We start from the raw sequence: 26,743 nt of genomic DNA, 5'->3' as shown, positions 1-26,743 counted from the left end.
GGTGCAGCTTCTCCTGCTTTAGTGTGGGTTGCCAGATACAGTCGTTGAGCACAGTTGGTGTACACACACCATGGTTTCAAACCTGGCAACCTCACTGTGATGACAAGATTTTATAAATATTTCCACCATGAGCTTTATAGAACAGAGCCAGGCTAACTGTTGGCCAGTGTTTCTGGTCTTTATGCTAAGCTCGTCTAATCGCCTGCCGTCTTCTCTTGCCAAAACCATGTAGACTAGTGGTCTTAAACTCAAATTGGCTACCACTGCTGGTATTGTCATCTCATAGTAGAGCCACTCCTAGTATTACAAGAAAGCACAATATTCTGAACATATTTCAATTATTACCATCATACTTAACAACAAATGTATCAAAAGCAGCTTCGATAAATTTTTCTATCATTTTCTATCATCTTTGTTGTTCACAGCCAAAATACAAATGAAGGCGCGACACCTGGTTTGTTCTTATCAACTACTGACCCTTGCCATTTTTTTGCACCAAATTATTAAACATTAAAAAATAAATAAAAATAGAATTGTGTTGTTATTTGAATTGTATATTAAGGGGTAGTAGTTTAAACTGATATGAAACAACTAGAAAAAAAAACTAAATAATACAATTGATTATAATAGATTTTTGATGTTTTGACATGAGGCCAGAAATGGGCCCTAGGCCAGCAGTTTGAGATCCCTGATGTAGACTGTTTGCACCTTTATTCCCCAGATGTCATATGAAGTTATTTATGCAGTTTTATTTATTTTAAGTTAGGATCCCTGTTTATGAATTATATTTTATAATCAGAGCACGAAGGGCAATGTGACACTTTATACAGGAAATTAGTCAACTAAGTGAACTTACTGATCCTAGTACCATTTGCATCTTAAAGCTGCAGTAGATAACTTTTAGAAAAAAAACCTTTTGGTCCGGACCCGGTAGGAGCCAGAGGAACCTGATTTTTTCACAGATTATCTGTCTCATGCACTACTGTCAGGATATTGTGAAAGTTTCAACAAATATGACTTACGTTCTTTTTTCTAAAGTTCCCTACTGCAGCTTTAACAGTACAACACTATAGATGTTTGCTTTTGGCCCCCTGTCCCAGGATTACATTTTAGTATTGGCCCTCCAAGGGACAAAGTTTGAGCAACCCTGGCCTATACTCAGCTACGTATAAGAGAGTGTTTGAAAATTCAACATGGCTGTCGGATTAGCGAGGGCATTACTAATTCCCTCCGGAGGGATCAGGGTGCGGTCAGGGTGACAGCTTTTGCTTTTTCTCTTCTCTAAACCTCATTCTCTGTCTGCTTCCTCTCATCCTGCCAGCCACTTCTTATTTCTCCAGCCCGCAGTTTGGATCCTGCTGATGAATGACAACCACACTTTCTATGCCACTTGTTTGTTAAGTGACATGTTTCTGAGCAATTACGCCCATAAATGTCAACCATTGTGGTTTTAAAAAGAGAATCCGAGTTGTCTCCGTTGTGCTACTTAATTACAGGTAACCTTGCTTATTGTGTAGGTGCCATCCTTCAAAGCAAGAATTACTTTAGCTTTTTGGAAATGATGATTTCATGAGTAAAAGAGAGCTTGAAAAGTTTTCACTCAAACATCTTTCTAACCTGTATTAAACCAGCCTTAATTACTGGCTGAGAACAGTTCTTTTTCGCTGCAGCAGCCTGGGAAGTTGTCACACGGGATAGAATAGACATACACAAACACACACACACATCTGGAAACTGTTCATGTTTGATATTTTAAGGAATCTTTAGTACTTTTCTTTTATCTGCTAGATAAAGATGGTCCCTTGTTGGATTTCAAAGACATGATGGTTACAACTGTTTCTGAACATTTTCTTTTCTTAAATGCCATCGCCATCTATTTGCAAGAATCCACCGGGCCTGGACGAAAAGAACCAATCTGAGCCGAGAAAGACATAAAGACACTTTGGATTGCAGGCTTAAAGATAGCTGATTGCTATGGGCATCAAATACAGACGCTTTGGGAACCTGGGAATGAGACTCAATAATCAATAATCATCTTTACTATTTCTGATTGGTTGTTTTCGTTCAGGCCCGGTGGATTCTTGCAAATGCCATTAGGAGCACTAGGAGGAGTCAGAGGAACCTGGTTTTTTCACAGATTATCTGTCTCATGTACTACTGTCAGGATATAGTGAAAGTTTCAGCAAATATGACAAAAAATATTTGTATAAAAATTACCCACAGCAGCTTTAATGTCCAAATATCCATTATCTTTTATCTTTTCAGGGCTCAACAGGAGAACCAGGTTTTCCAGGGCTGCCAGGTGGCATGGGCATGCCGGGGTTCAAAGGTCACAAGGTGGGAATGGATTCATACACTGGCATACACAATCAAAATAAAACAAAATGATCTGCGTGGTTTCATTTGGACTTAATGAAGTCTGCAATTGTCAACAGAGGCGACACTTCATGAATGATTTATAGCTCTGGCTGTCAGGACTCTGTACATTTACATGTTGTGCTGTCGAAATGTTAAGCATAACATAATACATGCTTGTTAATGTATTATTCATTTTTTTGCTTAGATGACATGATTCATTTTAATGGTGCTGAAGGTCGTCCTTCATGCGCGCAGTACAAGCAATCCTAATCCAGATCAGTGTGGTTAACAAATTGTGCTTTGTTTTCTGTACAGTTTGCTGTCAGCTGTCATAATGCCTCAAACAGCATTTTGTTATTTAGATGTCACATTGTCAGTGTAAAACAACAACCTGAAACTACTGTTGGACACGTGCTAATGTTTGGTGTTGTATTTTTAGGGGGAGAGAGGAGAGGCGGGCTCTAAAGGAACCCAGGTATTGTACTTTCTCTTCTACAGCCATAAGAATATATGTTTGATTTAATATGGGGTGTGTCCAGAAGGGGGCCAACCCAAGTGCAACCCCATTATCCTTATGTCTGCCACTCCAGACTGTCTTTCAGAGGCCGTAGCTCTGTTTTAAAGTTAAAGTGAAGATACTGGTGTCACATGAAACTAGATAACCTAACACATTAGTCAGAGCCCCACTTGTGCCACCACCGTCAAACAAGTCTGGAAAAGCCCCCTGCACACAGTTCCTGTATTAAAATATAAAACTTAATTGAGAATGAATTAACTGAAATTAATATAAGTACTAATGATCTTATCAGTGTTGGTAAACTAGATTGACGAGCTGATGAGAGCACAGGGAGTAAACAGGCAAAATCAGCTGAAGCTGGAATGAGCCACCAGTATTGAAAACCTTTTTCAGTGCTTGTCCAGTGCTATATAACAGTGGTTCCCAACCTTTTTCCTTAAAAAGGGGATTCATTTTATGGATATTTGATATTATATTCAATGCATAACAATGACAGTATAGAACAACTGATAAACTATACAATGAACCCAAACAGTGGACACAATAACTGCACTACGTTTGTGTAAAATGAGGGATTTGGATCAGTTATGAGTTTTCCTGATATTTTTAGGAGCTTTTAATACAATTCTTTGTCTGTATAATGTATTTTCTTTTTTTTTTTTTAACAATTATACATAATAGGTTTCTTTTTTGACAGAATTACTGTTTTATTGTCCCTGACTCTTGGCCATTTGTCTATTAGCTCGTTGGTGGTTTTAACTGCGTACGTTCTGAATGCAGAGATAAGGCAGAGAGGGAAAGTGCTGAATAGCTTGTGTCCAGGTCTTCAACGTGCCCTTATCTTGTCTATATCTTAAAAAACAATTCTATTTGGTTTCTTGACAGAACTTAATTAAATTTTGAGATGTAGGCTAAATTTATTTAGAAAAAAACCAAAAAAAAAAAAACAGTCCTATACTGTACATCAACCAGTAACACAGTATCACTCAATATACATATATATACGTACAGTGGCTCTGATGAAATACTTTACATATAATCTTTTAAATAGGTGCTTTAGAGGCGTAAAGAAACACATTTATTTTTACATTCAGTATTTCTCACCAGGATACACTGTGTGTGTCTTAGAGGCCTAACAAATGTGTTAAATGTCTCTCCTTCACCATAAATCATTTGCAAAGACATTTTTTGCGGATATTTGGAACCAGAATTGTTTACATCAGTTAGCAGTCTTCTTTAACCCAGCCTTTTACAGGCTCATTGCTTGCATAGCATATATAACCTTCTGTTCAATGTCAGCAAAACCGAGGCGCTGATTGTTGATTTTAGGAAAAAACTTGAGTGGAACAGGTGGGAATCAGCATCACAAAGAACCTGTCATGGACTTCACACATCCCCACTCTGGTTTAGAAAGCACAGACTGTATTTGTAAAGGGAACTTGAGAAAGTAAAATTACTGTGCCAAGTTCCTGTTAACTTTTTACAGAGAAGCGATAGAAGGCATCCTGACTGGAAACATCACAGACTGGCATCATGGGATGTGTGCACACCAGGACGAGGACTCTGTAACGATTAATCTGTTCAACCTTTTATATAATTTTTGTTTTGTGAGTAGCATAAAGGGACTACAGCTTGCTTTTTGTTATACAACACTGTGTTGTAGAATAAATGAACATTGCATCTTGAACTGTTGGTGGGAATGTATACTGCATTTTCCATGTCCTTGTCCACATGAATGTACGTCTGTGTGTCGTCATGAGATACGAACAAAACACGGACTCAGCAGCTTACCTTTTTATAACACTGAAGGACGTACTGATTGAGTGACCTAAAATTTCATTCATGAATATAGTTTAATATAATATAACATTGAAATGTTTTTGAAAATGCATATTAATCTTATGGATTTGAAAGTAGGCCTATTATGACACCTGTCTTGTACATTTGTTATTATTTGTATAGTCCATCATTCTGATGAGGGGAAGCGATCCAGGAATACTGGAAATGCTGATGTTATTAATTCCTTAAACTGAGAAAGAATTGACAAGACGTAAAAAAATAAATAAAATCATCTCCCTAAGCCAGTGGTTCTCAACCTGGGGGGCTTAATGGGGGGTCACAACGCCTTCTTGATTTTTAGGATATAAGAAAAATTATTTTGTTCACTAAACATCTTCATCCTGCATTACAAAAGTATGCAGTTAATACAACGAGACAAGAGCTAAGAGAACAATGGCCAAGTGTCAAGGAGAAGAAAACACTGAATGTGTCAGAAAAGAAGACTAATAATAGTGTGTAATTGTTAAAAATGAAAAAGAACCACATAATACAGACAAAGAACTGTATAAAAAGGTCCTACAAATATCAGGAAAAATCATCTCTGATGCAATATCCACTTCTCTAAACAATGGTCTGAATGGCTTCAAATAGTCACATCTGAAGACTGCAGAAACTGACTGTAAAGAATATCAGATTGTTAAAAATGTGTAATTTGAAATTATGTAATAATGTAAAGTCCTCCTCACCTCATTACAATCTCAACATTTCCAGAAATACAAGCATAAAAAAATGAAACATGCCTAAAGGTTGAGCAGTGCAAACCAATGTAGCATATTTGAACCTGATTATCATTTACCATGATTAGTGATTCAGATATATTACTTTTTCTTTGGTTGGCATATTTTATGGGGTTACGTTGCACTGATTTACATCAGCTTCTTAGTGTTAATTAGGATATGTGGGATGTTTAAGTAGGCTCAGATATCTTCTACTTCAGCCAATTCAAACTAATGTAATCACTTTATTCACTCTCAGTGCAGTCACGTCTAAACTGTGCAGTATGTGCTGTATTTTATTCATGTTTTTTGTTAAATATCTATCCATCCTGGCTTTTTTTATCCCAGCATGAACACATGAGCACCTCAAGACTGTAGCAACAACATGCCACCCTGTTGTACTTCTACCATTGTGAACACAGCATTAGCCACAAATTGAACAATCAAAGCATGCGATGGATGCTCTGATTCAGTTGCTTCCCTTTACATGCACTAATGGAAAAACAGTGTGAGAGCCCAGAGGAGCAGAGAGAGGAGAGCAGTGTGTTACAGTGCTGCAGGATGCAGTTGGAAAGCCACACACGAGATAAAAAGTCAGGTTTGTTAAAGGTCACCACTAGCCAATTCCTATCCCCTCTCTCCCCGGGTTTCTCTTATTGGCTGCTAGTGGTAATCATGACCTTTTCTCCACTCACACAGAGACACACACACACAGAATGAAGACATGGACCAGCACACAGTAATACATACACACCTAAATCGACGCACACTGTTGTTGTACACATTCAATCTCACCCTTGCACTCACTCACACACACACACCACATGAAGCTGTACCAGCACGTATGTAAACAAACTCACAGAAAACCTTCAGTTAATCATGATGTATCTCTTTGCAGGGGGAGCGAGGCAGAGATGGAGATCCAGGGACTCCCGGTGTACCTGTGAGTGTAGAGTCATTCTGCTTCCACTTGGTGGCAGTGAAGCTTATCTTTCTACAGGTTGAACAGGGAGACTGGCTTTCAAATGTGTGTGTTTGTCTGTGTATGTGTGTGAAGGTACGGGGACAAAATGTTCCTGCAAGGGCATGAGGATGAGGAAGAATATGTTGGCCAGTTCTCACTTACAAGGAGCTAATTTGGGGTTAGAACTTGAGTTTAAATTTCTTGTGATGTCTGTCTGTAGTTAATGTCATTAATTGACTGATACAAGTCACCGTAAAAACATTATCACAAAATAAATATGAAAATAACAAACTCCTTCCTGAAAGTACACTTTACAAGGTGCTTCACAAGATTAAAATCAGACAGCATATAAAAACACATAAAAATGAAATAAAAGACAAAACAGGAAACAGTACAAGCAAACAGCAGTACGGAGGAGGATGAAATAAAAGCAAAAACAGACTAAATGAGAGGAGACAAAATAAAAATGAGAGAATAAAACAGCATGGAAGCTCCAGACGGTAATATAAAATCATAAAATCAAATAAAATGTGGTCTGAAAAAGTAAACTTTCAGCAGGGACACAGGATGAGGTAACTGAGTTAGATGAGCTAATCTGTTTAGAAGAGTCGTTCCAGAGTCTCTGGCCCCGCTTTGGTGTTTAGGCTCAACCTCAGAACAACCATATGAGGATCACAGTGTGACGGTTCAGATTCATGGCAACAGTGAAGAGCACCCAGTGCAGACACTGAATTACAGTTATTTAACCAAAAATCAAACTAACAGTTGGACACTTCTAGGCACTCCAACCACATATGGCAAGGTGAAGGCAGGATGGCAGGTCAGACACAGGCAGAAGGTCTACACTAGCATTTACAACCGGACAAATTCACAACAAAATCTATTTATTTCAAAGGAACTGCCATGATCAGTGGGTTTCCTTTGCTGGAGTATAAAGTGCATGTTTGTTAGACAGTTATTAGACGTGCAGGTAAAAATACATCTCTTGTATAAACTCCCATTAGCGACTGAGCTTGTGTGGAATACAATATTCATAGGTATGATTTCATTACTGTATAATCCCCTGAAAATAATTATCAGCCGCCATGTTTAACTGCCATATTTCTACAGTAACCCAGAATGGACAAACCAAACACCGGCTCAAGCCTTTCATGTGTTTCCGCAGCCACCATAGTCTCTCCTACAAGCTTCATAAGGAGGTTGTAATCTGCAACTACACAACCACACCGATCAGCCCTAGGATTGTGACCACCTGGGGGTCGTAATGTTAGGGCTGATCGGTGTTACTGAATCCTACAGGCTGGTCTTTTCACTGATAGTTAGCAAACTAGCAAGCACAGAGAGCTATTGCTAAGATATTGGTCTTCTCACAGCCGACAGGTTGACAGTAGGAAAAGCACAGGTGTTACTTCTAAAATGAATGATGGCTCTGTTCTTTTATTTTATGATTCACAGCTGTGATGTGCCAAAATGTCCTCCGACTGACTAGGGCTAGCATGTGTCTGCCTGGCTAGTGGATTAGCTATTAGCTCGCCGGCTACAGGAGTCCAACAACCAGCCCTGTTACGTGTCCCTACATCCCAAAGCTTCTATCACCCGCTGTTTTATTTTTATATAAAAAGTAGAGTTTTTATAGAGGGTTATATGTGTGACTATGGGCCGGGCACAGTGACTTCCTGGTGTCACAGCTTGTCGTTTTTAAACTTAGTTTTTAGTTTTTCTGTAAAAAAAAAAACAAGATACTAATGTAACAATGTGTACATCTGGTGATGAGACTGTTATCTGTGGACATGGCGAGGCTAGCTAGTTTCCCCACATTTACGTTTAGCTAACCGGCTGCTTGGTGTAGCTTAAAATGCTTAAAATGTACAGACATAAGAGTGGTATCGATCTCCTCACTGAACGCTCAGCAAGAAAGCATAAAAACGTATTCCTTTAACGGGGGAATGAATGACACGTGCTACAAGTGTGGGGCCGTGTCAGATGAGTGGAAGGAGCGGGAAACTTGAGAGAGGTGACATCTGGAAAGTGGAAAGTTCTTCATAAATAATAATTATTAATATGAGTCATGAGAAGATCTGTACAGCCTCACTGAAGAAATAAGTAAAATCTTAATTATAAACCACTCCAGGATCCAACAGAAAGAGGCAAGGGTCGGCGTTATATATTCTCTGTCCTTGAAGCTCTTGCAGCTTGCATCAGTTGCTAATGCAGAATGATGGAATCTAAAATAATTTCAAACGGCTGGCAGTGAGGAATGATTTGATCTTGGCACCAAGGTGAAATAAGGTTTCACAAGGTGAGAGGAAGCAGATTTGCATAATTGATTTAACTTGTTTATCCACGCTGAGATTATCATCCGTATCAATATTTGCTAATGAACAAACATAATGATAGAATTGATGTGTGATCTGCAATTTCCACCTTTCAAGCCAAGCTTCGTAATTGATACTTTTTAATAGGAACAAAACCAAACGAGTAGCATTTAAGAATTGATCGCTAAGTATCGATTACTGAGGCATCGATTCTCACGTCCCTAGATGAGGTTTAGGCAATGATTCCAGACAGAGCGTGTGTGTGTGTGTGTGTGTGTGTGTGTGTGCGTGCGCGTGCGCTCAGCAGCAGCTACATTGCATCATGTGGAGACAGAGTTGTGTAGTCTTGTCTGTGACACTTGAGACAGATAAAACGATTGTATTCCTCAGTATGCAGCTTAATGTTCACACTCTGTAATTCCACAGTGTTGAGAGCAGCCCAGCCTGTACGTGACACACTCTCAAGGCTAAATGCATCAGCAGTGAATCACAAGTGTGCCACTGCTGAAATGAATATGACATATTTTTGTCTTCAGACAGACTTCCTAATTCCTACTGGGTAAAATAAATATGCCTCTGCACTGCAGTTCAGGAGAGGGTGTGTTCTTTTTTTCTTGGCTTCCCTCCTCATCGCCACTTGTCTCATACTGGGGAGTAATGTGGCTTCAGATTACAGTGCAATAGCAGGACTCTGGTGCACGTCTAACTATGCAAAGACCTATAAACTACAGTAAGTTTCCAGCAGTGTTAGGATCATTAAAGATTCTAACAACACCGTAGAACAGATCCGGTAGCTGCATCTGAGGGCTCATATTTCTCGAAAGCAAATGTTTTGTTAGTTGACAGAACAATTTTAGCTCAAGGCCCACTTGTGCTGGATTTGACCCCCAGTCCTCGTCAGCAGATTGCGTTTGCTCCGTTTCAATGAAACTGAAGATATTACAGTAACACTCAAACTTTTCATGTTTGTGAGCACCTCTAGAATTTATCATCCATGCTGACTTACAGATAGATATAGATATAGATATAGAATATGGCATATTAGGAAATCAGGTGGTGGCAGAGAATACCGGCAACGGTAATGGTACAGCATTGGCATCCACAGTTAAAATGTTTAAAGTCCCAGTCCAGTCAAAAATCAGTGTTTCTTCTTGTCCCTACAGTGTGCTGTTTGAATGCTGTATGTGCAGAGTTTGACACTAGAATAATGTTTTTACATTCATCTGCTGAAAGTGGAAAGTTTCTCTGTGCTCACGGAAAATCTGATTGTAAGGGGCGGGGCCTGCAAGATCGAATCGTGACATCACAAATAGTTTGTAAGTCAGTCCTGGTCCAATATGTAAGTTGTACAGGTGATATAGAAACTTGAAGCCAACAGGGCACATACACTGAGCCCTTGTTATGTACAGAGAGAGTGGGTCCTCTTCTGGCGAAGTCTGCCTTGTTCAACCTGTGATTCTACAGCAGCCCAGAACGGACAAACCAAACACTTGCTGTAGATTAAGCCTTTCACAGCCACCGTAGTTTCTCCTACACACATCACAGCCTGTTCTCTTTCCAGTCTGTCAAATACAGACGCGATCGGTGTTCAGTTAGTCAAAATCTGTATCTTCACTACTTGATGTCCTACACACCGGACCTTTAATACATGTCTGGAGGGGATCTTTAACTTGAGGAATTTAACCAGATCATTTTTATATATTTTATTCCACTCTTTACGACATCACCATAGCAACATAATGTCATGCATGTTTCATTTTGCCGTCCTGCCATTCTGACGGATTGTTTGTTTTTTCCCACGCCGTCTACAAAGTGTTGTCTGTCTGCTGTCTGCCTGAAACCATGGGAAAGCAGCTTAATGGGGGGAGTAAGCATGAGTGGAGCGATGACTGTTATGTGGTCAGGGCTGACGAGTGTATTTTGTGTAAAATGTGTAAAATTGTAGTGTCCTCTGATCTGTGAGTTTGACAACTGAAAAACCTAGCTGAAATGCATCCAGTGTAGGAAGGGCATGACTGCCAACCACAGAAGAGTTGAAAGAGTGAAGTCCTTGAGTTTCTTGTATCTCGGCTTGAATGTAAAACAGTATGACTGGCACAAAAGGTTTCTGCGTTTCCTCGGACAACGTTTCCTTGAAGCAGAGGAGGAAATGTCTCTAGGATGGATGAAATCACTTACCAGGAAAGGAGAACAAACGGATGTAAAAGAGGAAGCACTGTAAAGGAAATGGAACACAACCCCAGCCTCAGATATAATATGTCCTTGAACGCAATTTTACAAAGAAAGCCTTGCAAAATTGGTGTTACCAGTTAATGGTGTTTTTAAGGACAAAACCACAGATGCATATTTTATCACATTACAACAAGTAGCAAAAAAAAAAAAAATCCTTTAGAGAATACTTTACAATAACCAATCCAAAATGTTTTGTAAGCCACCGGCTTTGACAGAAAAGACAGCGGTTCTGCATCAGCAATGCAGAGCAGTGAGCACAGCTCCTCTGACATACTAACTCAGCCTTTGATATGTAAGCAGAAGTTTCTAACTGTCTCTCTCTATTTCTCCCTCTCCTCTTTTCCTCCCTACTCTTCCCGCTCTCTTTTCTTTCTTCCGCCAGGGCGAAGTGGGACCCAGGGGAAGGAAAGGAGAGGTTTGTCGAATTAGACTTTGCCGTATTAGATATAATCCATTCTGTCTTATTCTGCACCGCAGTGAGAAGCCCTGTCAAGCCTGCACGGCTGCTATAGAAGACTTACAGAGCCAATACCTCCGGGCCTGGGGAAATCTACCCCCCTGGGCAAAAATATACATCACAAAAGCCCTCTTTTCTAAAGGCGCACACATCTGAAATATCAAACACTTACTGTACTGTCCACAGAATCACAATTTATGGAGATATAGCCTCCCTCAGTAGTGTGAATGCTGTACCCTTTGTGGGGTATCATTTATCATTTATCAAGCACACGCTGTAGTAGCATGCTTCATGATCACTAACAAAAACAGTGAAAAACTTTGGACTGCTGTGTACTGATTTAATTGGTGTAGCTAATTGACTATTTGCTAATCCCACTTGATTTAGTTACTGTTGCTACACCTGACAGGCTTAACAAGATTTATTGCTGGATTTTTTTTTTAATTTTTTGTAACAATGCATGCTTGTTTGTGACAGAGGTAGACAGAAGCAGCCTCTCATTTTCTAGATAGTCAGGGGCGTTTCCAGACCTTTTTAACTCGGGTGGCACAAGTAACTTATGCAGGGGTGGCATGAAATGTGTCTCAGCTTTCCACTTATTCCCAATTTATGAGCTTTCAACACTGTTAATGGATCCCAGTAAGCAGAAATATTCAAATATACTAGACAAAAATAACACTTTTATACCACATGCAAAAACGGCATGGCTTTTGTGCACAACTGCAGAAGATTGGCATAAAGTTGGCATGTCTGCAAGGGGGATATTAGGCCAGTGCCACCCCAGGCCCACCCTCTGGAAATGCCCCTGTAGCTGGAGACTGCTGATTTTTTTGGCCTGAGTAAACTCTCATTTCAGGTAGATGGACCGAGTTTACCTGAGTTTACCCCTCCTGCTACACACCTGATCATATTAGACTGTTGTTTTGTTCTAGAGCAGGACAGAGCCGCTAATGTTGGCCTAAACACTGTCAGCATGCAAGAGTGGATTCAACACAATGGGGAAATACTATATAGTGGAAATGCTAGGCTTCTGTTAATGTAAACCCACAAACTAATACAACCTAGCTCCAGACAGTGAACTGGACGTGCTGATGATGCTAACTTATATGAGATAAAAAAAATAAAATAAACACACAGTTTCACACAATTTTCTGCACTAGGAGCAGAATTAACGAATGGTCAGTTGAGCCTTATGAGATCAAATCATTTTGTCAATGTCTGAAAAATGAGCCTCAGTTTCACCTTCTGTCCTTTTGTAACCTGAGATTTTCTGTCCTCCCTCCTGCTTCTTCAGAAAGGAGTGACAGGTGACGTTGGCCCCAGGGGGACTGAAGGAAAGAAAGGGGACATGGGCCACATGGGTTCTGTTGGACCCAGGGGATTCCCTGGCCAGGATGGGTTGCCGGGGCAACCGGGCCAACCCGGTTATCCAGGGAAACCTGTGAGTGAACCTCATCCTGAACATCTCCTCTGAGTGGATTAAATAAAAAATAGAACAAATTGGCTGTGAGAAGCAGCCAGTGATTTCCTGCCTGGGCTGGGGAGAGTTATGTGTGGGAATAATGGGGGCACAGCTGTCAGTGTGTGTGGGCTATTTGAAGACAGAGATGGAGCGTTGTGAAGATCCTGTAAATCTGTAGGCATACTCAATCACAGGTTTTCCCAGTCCCACAGTTGATTCAGCTGAATCTACGTGTAATTGTGTGTTGCAGGGCAAGCCTCCCTCAGATGAACATCTTCTAAAGCTCTGCTCTGATGTTCTGCGTAGTAAGTATATGTTTGTTTTATGTCACTTTGCTGAGAACCAGAGTAAGAAAGCTAAAGTCTGAAACTTCCTCCCCATACACACCAAATACTGCTAACAGCTTCTCTCAGACGCAGAGGTGCACAGTTTAGGGTTGAACTAGAGCATCTGGTGAAAAAACTTGCCTCCTTCATTAAAAGAGTCGCACAGTGTTAAATCTAAACATATAATGGATAGTTTCATTTATTTAAGAATGTGAATGTAAAAGAACCAGTGCAGCCATTAACTGGTGCATGCCATAGTGTTTATCCCAAAGCAAATCAAGCAAAACTATGGGTGCTTTCCATTTGGCTAACAGGCCTAAACAACACCGACATCACCTTACAAAGCTAATAAATCTAAACTGTTAGCAAGCAGCTTATGTACACATTTAGCCAGTGGTGTAGTACAGGGTATACACAGGTAAATGGAGTATACCCACTTATTATCCAGTCAGCACTGGGTATATCCACTTCTAAATCCCCTCGCATGCTCATCATTCAGTAGTATTCTGAGAGGTTTTTTTCCTAGGATGGGGAGGGCATGACATAATTGTCCAATTTTCATAAGTGGATGGAGTAAGGAATACTTCAGTTCAAATGCATAATCATGCAGTTGTCTCACCCGCCTTTGGGCCAGTATTGATTCTCCTGTGTCTAATGTTAATCTCATAATGATCATCACTGCCTGAAGTTAAGCAGCAGAAGTTCAGTGACAATGTGCAAATACTACTGGCACATTTTTGGGTGAACTAAATATTCAAGAGTAGTCTATAACATTGTTTAAAACACAGGGCGTTTATCATTTGCCTTGACAGGCACTTTAAACTAAAAATGGAAATAAATTAAATTAAAAGTATGCCCACTTTTCCGTGAACCACTACACTACTGCATTCAGCAGAGCATCAGTGGCCTTCATGTGGCCATCTAGCTCTGGTTTGGTCTCCACCAGCTCCCTATTGAAATGTCTGGCTGTAATCTGGCTTTAGCTGCTAAATGCTACACAATGTTCACCAGATATTTGTCAACGTTGCCTGTCCAGATATTAAATGGACTTTTATAGTCTTCCAACCACTCATAGCACTTTACTACTACTACTTCGCTACTCGTCACATTCATCCATTCACACACATTCACACACTGATGGCATAGCATCAGGAGCAATTTTGTGGATCAGTATTTTGCTCCGGGGGTTTGGAACCACCAGCCTTCTGATTAGTGGATGTCCTGCTCTACCTGCTGAGCCGGTAACTGTTTCTGTGGATGACAAATATTTGGACCCCCTCACTTTACTTAACTGGGCAAAGATTAACTTAGTAAATTAAAATAAGAATTCAGTCTGAAAAAAACAGTAACACAAGAATGCAGTTATTTATTTTCCTCCAGGTAGTTAGCCCAATTTGCGCTGACACAACAAATATCAGCCAATATATTGGCCAGTTCGTGGGTGTAGCTCTAACTGAAACGTCCTCCATGATGGTCGACCCCGATCAATTTTGGGGTCATGGGCTGGAAGAGCAAGGAGAGGAGAGAGTGTGATAAGCTGAATGGAAAAGCACCCAATATGTCTGCAGCACACAGGCTCCTGGCCAGACTATATTCATGGCACCTAATGGGAGAAATCCTGAATATTTCACAGAAATCCTAGAACTGAAAATGTCTAATGAAACATTTCTAGAATAAATAAATATATATGCACACTGAGTATATGGTTTTTCAATGTGGTTAGGCTTACAGTATTATGTGATCAAACTGGAGTTTTGACATAATATATAATATACTAATGGATTACTAATCACCTTCTGGCTGTGCCCTGCAGATCAACTTCCAGCACTGCTCCAGAGCCTGGCTCCCCCAGCTAGGTGTGAACACTGCCAGAGCGTGAAGGGACCCCCAGGCGAGCCAGGAGCACCAGGACCCAAAGGCTCCATGGGGACTCCGGGCTACCCTGGCAGGAGTGGCTCTCCCGGTTACCCAGGACCCCCTGGAATGCAGGGTCCTGTAGGCCTCAAAGGTGATATGACCCATAATGTAGGATTTTTTAAAGGGATTAATCACCACCCTAGGACAGGTTTATTATATCTATATTCAATGCTCCCTTTTTAGCCAGTGGTGCTTGATCCACTGTCTGAAACTGTGACAAAAATCTCTCAGTCTCTTTACCCTGACGAAAACAAGACAATAAATAACAACAAAACTTCATGAACAAGAGCTAGGACAAAATTTATTGCTGCTTTCATCAACGATTAAAATCAAAACAGTGTCAACGACGAGCAAATTGGATGTGTTGATGTTCACTGTACCCCATAAAACAAGATCATTAAACGAGCGAACATCAGTGAAAGTCAGCAGAGCAAAAGACAACAAATACTGAATCCAAACCCATCTCAATGAGCTGTCTATGATTTATCACCACTTGAAGACAGGGAGTGGCTAATCAGCTGTGAAAGAAGCCAAACTGTACCACTCCACTGCTGTGGATGATTTCCACTTGTAAATTTTGAGGAGCTGGACTAGAGTTTTTTCAGAAAACCTGTGTCTCAAACTGGGGACATGAAGTTTGAAAGAGGTTGAAATTGACCAGGTAGGGAGGCTCTAATGGAAGACACTATCAAGGAGGAGTGAAAGTGTAGTATCCATAGCTTCTATAGGGACACTAGGTCCTCTGCTGCATGGATTCTATCCATTTAATCTATTTCTTGCAAGTAGCTAAACTTTATGGAAGTACAAAACCAGATCACTGGAATACCCCTTTAAGCTTTTAACTGGAGTCTGGTTTTTTATGAGCCAATCAGTACACAGATTCCAATTCTTACTGTATGCTGTGTTCATGTGATGATAGAGCCAAGGTTGGTACAACATCATTGTTGGTAAGTAAGAGTATCATCACACTAAAATATAATATCTGTCCTTATAAATACAGCATTTTTTATTTAATAAAGGTCCTATAAATAGTTCTTGTAGAACCCTGTAAATTAGTTCAACTTACAGTTTTTGAGGGAACCGATTGCCTTAAACCATTTATGTTTAATAACTCAAACAATTTAAATAACTCAAGTATTTATTGTTAAAGAAACTTGGATAAATCAGCTTAATTGCACTAATTCCATTCATTTAATTGAATTGATTACACATTACATTACACATTTGAAATGTATTAACAGAATTTACCAGAAGTAGTAAGACTTGCATGATGCATCTTCTGTATTCAAATGTTACCAAGTTGAATTTACTCAGTTTTCTTCCACTAAAGCAAATAATTACATTACCTGTCAAAACACCTGATGTACGATAAAAACAATTTATAATTAATTTATTGTGCCAATTACTTTTCTGTAGATCATCTAATCTCATTGTTAGTGCATGCTAAAATAGTCATGACATAAATTGCAAAACCTGAAGATTATGGCATAGTGTTTTTTTTGTAATGATATAAAGTCAACTTAAAGAAAAAGGTAAATGGAACACACTGGAATTATACATTATTATGTTATTTCTTAAACAGTTAATTTTTTAGGTTGGATTTAATTAATGGTATTGAGTGATTTAGCATTTTTTTTTGGGAGGTTTAGTTAAGTTTCTTCTTTTAGTAGGATATGCTGTACAGTGTACTTTTGTGATCAAGAACACTGAATGTTCATCTGAAGCTCAATTCTGCTCAGTTAATAGCAAAAATATAGCAACGTCTGGTCAATGACATATCAATTTCCAGCTTAAATTAACAACTGCTGGGTAGTGTAACCAACTTCTTGCACTACCAATTCCAATTATGGATTTGGTAAGGACTTGTGAAAAAGGAACACATCATGTCTTGTAATAGAATAGAGTTCTGTGTTGAGTCAGACGTTTTAATTTCATCATCTACTCTCTTGATCTTTGAGAGTTGATTTCTGGCAGCAGCGAGCTCTCAGAAAACAAAGTAGGAGTCCAGTTCAACAAAGTTCAGAAGTTTTAATGAAGCACACACAAATGTTCATAGTCAAGAAAAGGCAACTTAGATAAAACTTGAAATAGGAAAGATTTACATGGAAACAGGCAGGTAGTTATAAGAGCACTAGTTTGGTTTCGAATCAGTTGGCATGAGGTGGACAGAACAGCTTGGACAGACTTGAGTCAAGGTCAGATAGAAAGGCTAAATGGAGGGTGTGCTGGGAATGGAATGCCACAGATAGAAATGGTAGCAATAATACTTGTGATCATGGTTAAAGTTTTCAATAAAATATCTATGGCTTTAGTGATTCTCTGACTTTTCATCTAGCGCCACCAGGAGGTTGACATTTTCGGTTTTCAGTGAAATGTCTCAACCAGTATTGGATCGATTGCGATGCCATTTGGTACAGACATTCCCACAGGATGATGTGTAAATCACTTGGCTGATCCTCATGACCACAATCATGTCAAATTCTCAATTTGTCCAATGTTTTGATTTATGACCAAATACCTGCAAAACTAATGACATCCCCATCATCCTCAGCTGTACTTTGGCTTTAGTGCTAATAAAAAAGTTAGCAAGCTGATACTCTTAACCAGGGGTCTCAAACTCAAATTGGCTTGGGGCCACTGCTGGTATTGTCATCTCATAGTAAACAGTACCACAAGAAAGAACAATATTCTGAAAATATTTCATTATTAACACCATACTAAACCAAAAAAACACAAACAGCAGTTCTATACATTCAGGACAGTAGGAGGGGAATGGAGGGCCAGAAATGGCCCCTGGACCGGCAGTTTGAGATCCCTGCACTAAACTGAGATGGTGAACATGGTAGACAATATACCTACCAAACATTAACATATTAGTTGTGTTGTTGCAAGCTTGTTAGCATACTGACATTAGCATTTAGCACAAAGCACCATTGTGCCCATGTAGAGCTCTCAGTCTTGTTACTACATGTCCTGCAGAGAATTTGTGCCATGTGTCATGGCTGTCAAAAACCAAGCTTTCATATAAATGGTGTCTGACAGTGTAACAGTGTCCCCTTCTCTCCACAGGATCACTGAAGCTGCCTCCATAAGGGATAGAAATGTTACCCAAAACTCTAAGAACTTTAGATAGCTTAGTTAAAATTGTTAAAGAAAAAAAGAATGATGAGAATTAGGGAAATAAACTTTTACCTTTTAATGGAAGGCTGCGGATTTTTCCAATGCACAGGACTGGACACGGCTGGCTTGGAGGGAACACAGCCTTTAGGCTTCTGCAGCTCTCAATCTGACAGCTCATTTATTGGAGCTCTAATGCTATTTTTTAAAGCAGACATATTATGCCCCCAGGTGACATGGGACCAAGAGGGCTCAAAGGCAGCAAGGGGGAGGGTTACCGCGGACCTCCAGGACCACCTGGACAGCCAGGTATGTAAAAAGCCCATCTATCAGCCTGGTTTTTGAAACGTCTGCAGCCATTAAGCCATTTTGTGGAGCTATAACTATTTCAGTGACCTGACCACAGTCTTCTGACATCTGAGCTGTCAGGGTTGTGCATGAGTGCACTTCTGACAGAAATGCATCTAGGCTGTTTGTATTCTTATGTCTTTAATTAATATGTGGGTGGACCCTTTTTGTACTTCATTTTCAGGGAGTACTTTTAGTGACAGCATGGTAGGTGGGGGCAGACAGTGAGTGCTGGGTTTCATTGTGGAAGCTATAATAGCTTATTAACCCCTCCCGTACTGTAAGAGTAGATGTAATTTATAATCCAGCATGCACTATTTTTAACTTAATAGCTCAAGAACTATGATAAAGATTTAATGGAACCAACTTTCTTCCCAAAAATGAAGCAGAAATACCAGTAAAAGCAGTAACTTCCTTATCACCGCAGGAATTCAAGGTCCTCGTGGCTTCGATGGAATCGGCCACCCAGGCAACCAGGGAATTCCTGGAAAACCGGGGCCACCAGGCGATCCTGGTAAACGGGGCAATCCGGGGCTTCCGGGGGTTTGTGATGTTTCCATGTGTTATCAGACATACAACCTCAGGGAACATTACAGCAAAGGACCCAACGTCTGAGGAAAGAGCAGCGTGGGAGAGCCGTTGACTTAAAGAGTGTTTAGAGGAAGCGATTTACTGTATCACTGATTTACAGAGACGTGTGTGACTGTTGACTCCCTTTTGACAAAGAGTGTCTGGAGAACAGCTGATCAGGAGGCAGCAACAACAACCCTATTAGTTGAGTTAAACTGAAATGAGAAGGGCATTGACTCATGATTATGGAATTCATGACCAAAGATGGTCAGCAGGCTGGCAACCTAGCAAAACTTGAGACTTTGAGAGACTAATATGGCTACTTTACACTTGCAACGTTTGAATAGCAGGTTGAAACGGCGAGGTCTAATCCACCAAAATAGTTTGGTTTCATTTTTGTGTGACTAGCAGAACTAGGATTTGGAATAATATTTGAAATAGCTACCTCCTCTTATATGTGAGTTACTCTTTATGTTTAAGGCAACATTACTGAAGGCTTTGCTAGCAAGACAGGATGCTAGCTAACCTCACCAGCAGCCTGATCAAATTTTAAACGCAACACGCCAAACAGGAGACAGACAGGACAGATTTCCTCAACAAAACGTCTAAAATATAAATGAGAATGTCTTAATGCATTTTAATAAAGCTAAAGAAGAGTTTTCCTCTGTGGGCTAATGTTGCAAAAAAGATACTAGCTTGATCTGAGATCTGAGACCAAGCAAAATTCAAGTAGACCAAGCAATTATTTTCTAATTATTAATTTATTCCAGACTATGATAAAAAACTGCATATGATCAACAGAAGTGGAACAAGAATCCGCTTTCATGCTGTGCTTGAAAGATGTGCTTCTCTCTGCTTCACCAAAGCTTTATATCAACCAGCGAGGTTATTCCTGCCCTCAGTGCAGCGCTGCCTCGGAGAAATGAATTGGTTTACGTCACAATGTAAGAACTGGGCATTTTCACATGACTGTCTTGTGAAAGGTTAGTTAACAGTTAGGCTGTTTGGTCAAAGATAAGAACAAAAAAATAAAAAATACAAAGTTCATGAATAAATGAGAAAAACTCTTAGTTGAAATCACTCCAACCACAACATGTAATCCCTGCTGGTGGAAAAACATATTTCTACCACCTATTGTGAACGGAGCACTACGGTTTGTGCTTGTCCATCACTGTGACACAGAGGGTTGTAAGAATCCTGTCACTGTCTGTTTGTACCTATCATATTTGTTTTCTTGTTTACCAATATTAAATGACCTTATTTTGCATTGCTTTTCTATCTGTGTGGATTACCATAAATTCTCAAATAGTGGCCTTTATTTACCTCAACTGCAGATTTATGCAGAGTTATATTACTGACAGGCCTAGATTTCCAATTCCTCCATTTAGTTAAGCCTATTTGACCTTATTTAAGTAAGACGCCTCCCTGTTTCTTGATATGCTCCCTTTTTAATTTGCTGGTGATGCTGTTTATTGTTGCAAAGCCAAAATGTCCACTCTACCTGTTCTGATAACTTCATTGTAATTTAATTTTCATAGTACTAATTGCTGCTTTTTAATTTTAATTTGATTTCAAACTATACATTCACAATACCGACACTGGTTTTTTTACATTAAAATCCTCCCAGCGCCTCAAAGGGCTTAATCTATCACGTTCCTGGTAAGCTTTTAATTTGAAACATCTGCAGGAAGTATTGAGTTTCACTGACAATAAACCAACCACACATGGAAAAACGGCAGCGTTGAATCGATTGGAAATAATTAGTGAATGAAAAGGAGGAACTTAGAGCAGCAGAGTGGTGAGCATGTTCCATGATTTAAATGCTGGTTTTTATTTGAGAATTTATGGTATACCATTTTAATGACCAAACTAAGCTCTTTTAAGAAAGTTGTGCTCAACAGAAATGTTAAAATATTAAAAAATGTAACATTGGCTATATGGAATATGCTGATTAAATAGTGTGAAGTTATACAGTAGACCCACAATGTGACTGGATGGATTACTTTTACAATTGTCTATCAGTGTTTTTAAAATTTGCAGAGCATGTTAACAATTTCATGCTAAGCTAGTTGGATAATTAAAACTACGGTCTCCATTCTATAGTCCATCCAAAATCAATTTACTCAGCAAGTGTTAATCACAGAGCGTTAGTTTCCAGATTTACAAATATAGGCACAGCCTTCTATTGCAAGTGGGTTTATCCCTCGCTCGCACCCCACTGAAGACCTTAACTCCCACAAGCACCAACACACACCCACTTCACGAGAATCAATAACCAGTCCATACCTCGCCAACGTGTCATAATCTAATTGCACATCACAGTACATCATATGCGCAGATGGCATAGAAACAGTGCAATATCACCATGAGGGAATGAAACTGGAAATGAACAGCAAAGAGCAGTGTAGGAGAGAAACAGCTCTCCGTGTGCCAAAAGCATGAGGGAGAGCACCCAGTTAAAGCACCCCAAATAACAATCACTCTGACAAAATTCTCAAGACAGAGTGAGTCATAGAAAAACAACAGACATCCCACAGATAGAAACAAATGAGAGAACAGGGGGAAGACCAGGAAGCTGCAGTGTAAATGTTTTCCACTGTCATTTCTCAGCACTGAGTGGAAATGACGCCTAAACAGCCCACCTGGGCAGATGGGGGTGTCCAAAAACTCCCTTCTCGCTGTGTCTGGGATGGAAGAAAGGTGCAACCAGAAATCCCAGTGGATCATTGTCTGCCACACTGCGATCCTTGCAGTAGAGATAGTGATGGAGGCACACAGGGCCAGAATGGCGCTGGAAGCCTTGATAAATCAGGATCAATCTTCAGGACGCATAACATCTGGCTGAGCAGCCAGTCTTGTCATGGCCACCTGGAAGGTGCACCGATGAAAGGTGACCCTGGCAGTCATCTGGTCTCTGGTGGAGGGTAGAGCCAGCCATCGTCTAACCGTCTTTGTAGTTTGTTTTACCCCAAAAAACGATGTCAAGTTTGGCTCAAAGGGAGCAGGTACCATCAGTTTCAGGGCTCCACCGCCACTGCAGTCTGGTACTTCTTGATGGCTGGAAAAAGAGGCAACATCTGGTAACTTGGGCAAGAGAAACTCGCTATTTATGTATTCTGGGGTGCTTCTCGGCCTGAATAAGGCACAGTATACACGTGGCTTGAGGCGTGAGGGCTAGGCACAGCTCACAGTGGGCAGGTTGAAATCTATAATGTAGTCAGTCTAGCACGCTGGACAAATTCAGACACCACTGGAACACATCTTTGAAGTCTAGTCAGTTGCTCTTTGTGGCGAAGTTGAACGTCTGGTCTTAGTCCAATTTACGCACAAGGTCAGACCAAGGTAGGGCCCATGTCATGTCTGTTCATGTCATGTCATATATGGACGTCTTCAGTGCTGCACCAACGAGAGATAAACCCACTAGCGATAGCCTTAAAGGGGGAAGCCTATACAGGATAGAACAGCCGTGTGTTCAGTCACACCAGCTATGTGGAGAAATGACGATGATATAGAGCGATATAGAGGGATTTAGCAACAATAAGCCGCTACAGGCATCATATTAGCTCTCACAGACAAAAAGCAATAAGCACTCAATTACAGGAAGAAGCAGTAAAACAATGTGTTTGCAAGGAACAAGACATGTTTGTTTTTTGACACAAATTCAGAAGACTGTATTTCCATAGCTATTTACATAAAGTGTTGGTAGCTTTATGGGAGATGGCTCCTGTCCCAGTTTCCCAAGAAGACAGACTTAAAATTCCATGTATGGTTAGGACTGATAAGACAAACATGTCATCAGAAAACTCTTTCAGAGACTTTGGAACCTTTCCAAATGCCTTGAGGTGTGACAAACGGGTTAGTACCTCTCTCTGGGGTTCAGACTTCAGGATGCCAGTTTCCAAACCGTTGTCTGTTGCTCTAAAACTGTAAATTTGGACTTGTCAAAGTAAGCTTGGCAGGTATCACTGCTGTAAGAGTAGCTAGCCTCGGTATATGGATAAGTCTTCAGAAATAGGAAGAATTCAGGTGTGCATTAAGCCAACAGTCCTGCTGGAAGAGTAAGGATTTTAGACTGACTGTCCTACTATTTATTACTATTGTTATTTTTGCTTTTCTTTTGATAAAAATGTGATTTTACTGTATGAAGATATCACATAAGTTTTCTGTATGTTGCCAAATTGTGCCTTTAGCTTCCAGCCTTTTTACTTCTTATTTAGCACCATTATATCATTTTAATGTTGTGTTACCAGCAAAAATCTATTCTAAAGCTATAGCTAGCAGCCTCTAGAGACAGCATTGTTTATCACATCCCACACTACTAAATGGTTTCATGAAACAAACAACATATTGATGATTTTGCTAAGGCTGCCCCCAACTTTGATTCTACTAGTAGATCATTAGATAAAGCCAATTTATGACATTAATTATATGTGTGTGTGTATATATATATATATATATATATATATATATATATATATATACAGCTAACAGAAATTGATTCTGAATGTAGTTCATTAATTTCACCACAGTATAACATCACACAGTCTCGCTGTTCAAAACACGGAATAAAGAACTTCCAAATTCACAAAAACAAACACTGCCAGACTTATCAATGCGAGGGATGGTGGATAACTTTAACAGTTACTTACAAATTAACTTGCTACAAACTCACTCCTCCCACTCCGTTTCGCGCCTCTCCTGCCGCTGCCGTGTCTTCTGGTCCAGAATCAGAGCAGAGTCCTGGTCTGAGCCGCTGGAAATCAGCTGGCCTCCGTTGGTCTACCTGGCTCCAGTACTGTCATTCCAGCTTTGCTCCCAGCCAGTGTAGTAGTGTTTAAACTCCCCCTGTCCTTTGAGCTGCCAGTCCGGGTACAGTCAGGTAATAAGACCGCTGACTTACTAGTGGCAGCAGCTAGTACAGTTAGCATATGCAACAGTGACTCCCTGTGTACAAGAGAAAAGATCCGTGTTGCAACAATCCTCTGAAACTTAAGTCCCCCAGTGACAAGGTGCAGCCCCCGAGTGGAGTTTGATATTGTTTTTCTGTGAGTATCCGACTAATCAAAAGTGCGTCAACTAAGAATCTTCACATCAACTAATGGTCAAGTCGGCTATTAGGAGGCAGCCCTACAATTTGCTATCCGGAGACTTTCCAGTTGTGTAAATTTGCCTTAGATGTTAGTAAGTTGTCAGTCATAGGGACCATGGATGTGATAAAAAAATTTTTATATTAAGTTGAATTCTATGACTTCTTCCAGTTATATTTTGACAACTTTATATGAAAATAGAAATATTGGACTAATGGGAATGCCAGGAGGTAACCCTATCCCCTTAAAAAATAATGTTAATATATCATTAATTTGCATTGATAGATAGATAGATAGATAGATAGATAGATAGATAGATAGATAGATATACTTTATTGATCCCAACCTGCGAAATTGCATTGGCAAACATATCAGATTTACAGGAAACGCTGTGCTGTACCAACATAATGATAAAGGGTTTATATTTTACATTAAACAAATGCTGTCATCTTCTGTGGCTCTGAAAGGAGTTTATCAAAGTTAAAACAACCATGATATAATCAGGGTTACCTCGGCCTTGGCTTGAGACTTGAAACTGATAACAGCAACCTTGTGTTAGTTGCAAACTGGAGGTGTGGAGTTTGAAAGAAGTGAGGCATTTGGGAGGCATAGTAAAGGGATGTACTTTTAGATGCATTATGGGCCATATCTCGACTTGGAGGAGGAGAATAGTATAGGTCTTTTTTTTATCTTTTAGTGGGGTCTTTTGAACTTTGAACTGCTGCTTCAGTTTTCACTGCTCTCTGTTTAATCTGCCTTTTATGAGCTCCCCAACTGTATGAAATACAGTCCTATATCGCTGGAGCAACCCTTTAACCAAGTGCTTTATCAGCCTAAACCTTTTGCTGCCCTGGCAATTGGTATATCAGCTAGTGGTCGGATAAAGACGCTCTTAGAATACTCAGCTAAGTTTGGGTATATCAACACAGACTTTTGTGGTGGCAGATAGGAAGAGGTCTCCGGCATCAAAGTCACATATGTTGTCCTCTCTTTCCTATGGCTTTTTGCAGTATGTCATTGTCACACTATTTCTTCTTTTGCTTCTGAGTAAGTTCCTGTTTTCTGATGAGAACAGTGTCACATTGAATTGTGTGTTGAAATGTGCAGCTGTAGTTTCATTGTAACACACCACTGGTATTTTTAGATATTTTTTGGGTTATCTGACATTTGAGTACTGACACCTTCTATACACGGCATTAGCGTATCTGCAACATCTTCACTGCAGATGCAGTCTATTTCCTGTTCAAGTTGTGAATCGTTTTATTATTTAAAATTACAAGGGTTAAGCAAAGAAGACTTTGTGAAAACACACTAATTACATCCTTGATTAGCGTTTGTTTGCATTGTGTTGTCTGTGCTCTGTATTTGCAATATATTCCAAGATGCAACTATTCATAACCTTTTCAAAGTTAATATTATGTCTCATATATGTAAATGCAGAAAAAAAGGCAATGTTTACAATAGTATTTTTATATATATTTTGTACATTTTGCAAATGCATTGCATTATTAGTTTGGTTGTAAAATTATTTTATATTAAATAAACCATAATTATGTAACACCAACGTTTCACCGACTTCTTGATTTAAATTTTTCATGAGTAATATTTCTGTCAGCACAGGGTTTGGATGAAATATGCATACAACTTTGGATGGCTTTATTTAAAGGGAGCTGTCATACAAGTCCACTCTTTGTTTATTTTTTTTAAGGAATATATAGTTTGACACACGCTGACTTCCTTGGTCCTGGCAGTGGATTAGACACTATAAAAGGTTCTGTGCTCTACAACACAAAAACACAAAGATAATAATAATAATCTGTTGCTTCAGTACTCTCGATTTGAGCTGGTATGAAAATTGTTATCTAAACCCTAGACCAAACAACATGTGGCATTATAAGTGCTATTAAATCATCTACTGACTGTGAACTATTCATGAAGCGATGTATATTTGTAACTGTGGTAACACATGCACATACTTCCTCTGATCATCAGACAGCCCCAAGCGGATAAACCTTAAGTCTGTTAAACTTGTATCCTCCGTACACTTTAGCACTTAATTATGTCCACTAAGAGGTGACATATAATTTAACATACAGTCAATCTGCGGTCAATTAATGCAAAATAATTAGTTGTGAGCAAATCAGAAGTCACTGGAAGTTCCCCACATGAGTCTCTGTAGCTGTGATGATACACACTCAAGAAAATGATTCTCTGTCCTCATAAACATGAAGCATTATTTTTACATCAGATGTAACTGAAATATATGAAATCAAAAGTTTAAATTTATTTAAAAAATTACACATAACATAAATATTCTGAGGATAAACTGAATGCAAACAAATCAAGTAGATTTTACTGTACTAGATCCCATAAAGAGGCTCATCACACTCTCACACACTGTCCGATCTGTGTCATACCCGTCTGCCTGTATGACATCAGGTTCACTCCCCTTGGTTTAAACAAATAATAATTCAGTGTAAACAGGAACTGGACTAGAACTAAAAGGCAACACCATCCC

At 39.7% G+C, this 26,743-nt stretch overlaps 1 protein-coding gene across 1 annotated transcript in view; it reads left to right on the top strand.

The window, feature by feature from the left end:
- Positions 1–25,789, top strand: part of si:dkey-225n22.4 (collagen alpha-1(XXI) chain) — a 77,021-nt gene extending 51,232 nt beyond the window's left edge. Inside the window, exons 24-32 of the mRNA XM_051410298.1 lie at positions 2,266–2,337; positions 2,798–2,833; positions 6,329–6,373; positions 11,324–11,356; positions 12,693–12,839; positions 13,111–13,165; positions 15,000–15,194; positions 18,452–18,529; positions 18,996–25,789. Of these exons, the coding sequence (XP_051266258.1) occupies positions 2,266–2,337; positions 2,798–2,833; positions 6,329–6,373; positions 11,324–11,356; positions 12,693–12,839; positions 13,111–13,165; positions 15,000–15,194; positions 18,452–18,529; positions 18,996–19,183 (849 nt within the window). The 3' untranslated portion in view covers positions 19,184–25,789. The remainder of the gene's footprint in view (positions 1–2,265; positions 2,338–2,797; positions 2,834–6,328; positions 6,374–11,323; positions 11,357–12,692; positions 12,840–13,110; positions 13,166–14,999; positions 15,195–18,451; positions 18,530–18,995) is intronic.
- Positions 25,790–26,743: the final 954 nt, after the last annotated feature.

This window comes from Dicentrarchus labrax, unplaced genomic scaffold (genome assembly GCF_905237075.1).
Source record: "Dicentrarchus labrax unplaced genomic scaffold, dlabrax2021, whole genome shotgun sequence".
NCBI lineage: Eukaryota > Metazoa > Chordata > Actinopteri > Moronidae > Dicentrarchus > Dicentrarchus labrax.
This window is presented reverse-complemented; position numbering and strand designations above follow the sequence as displayed.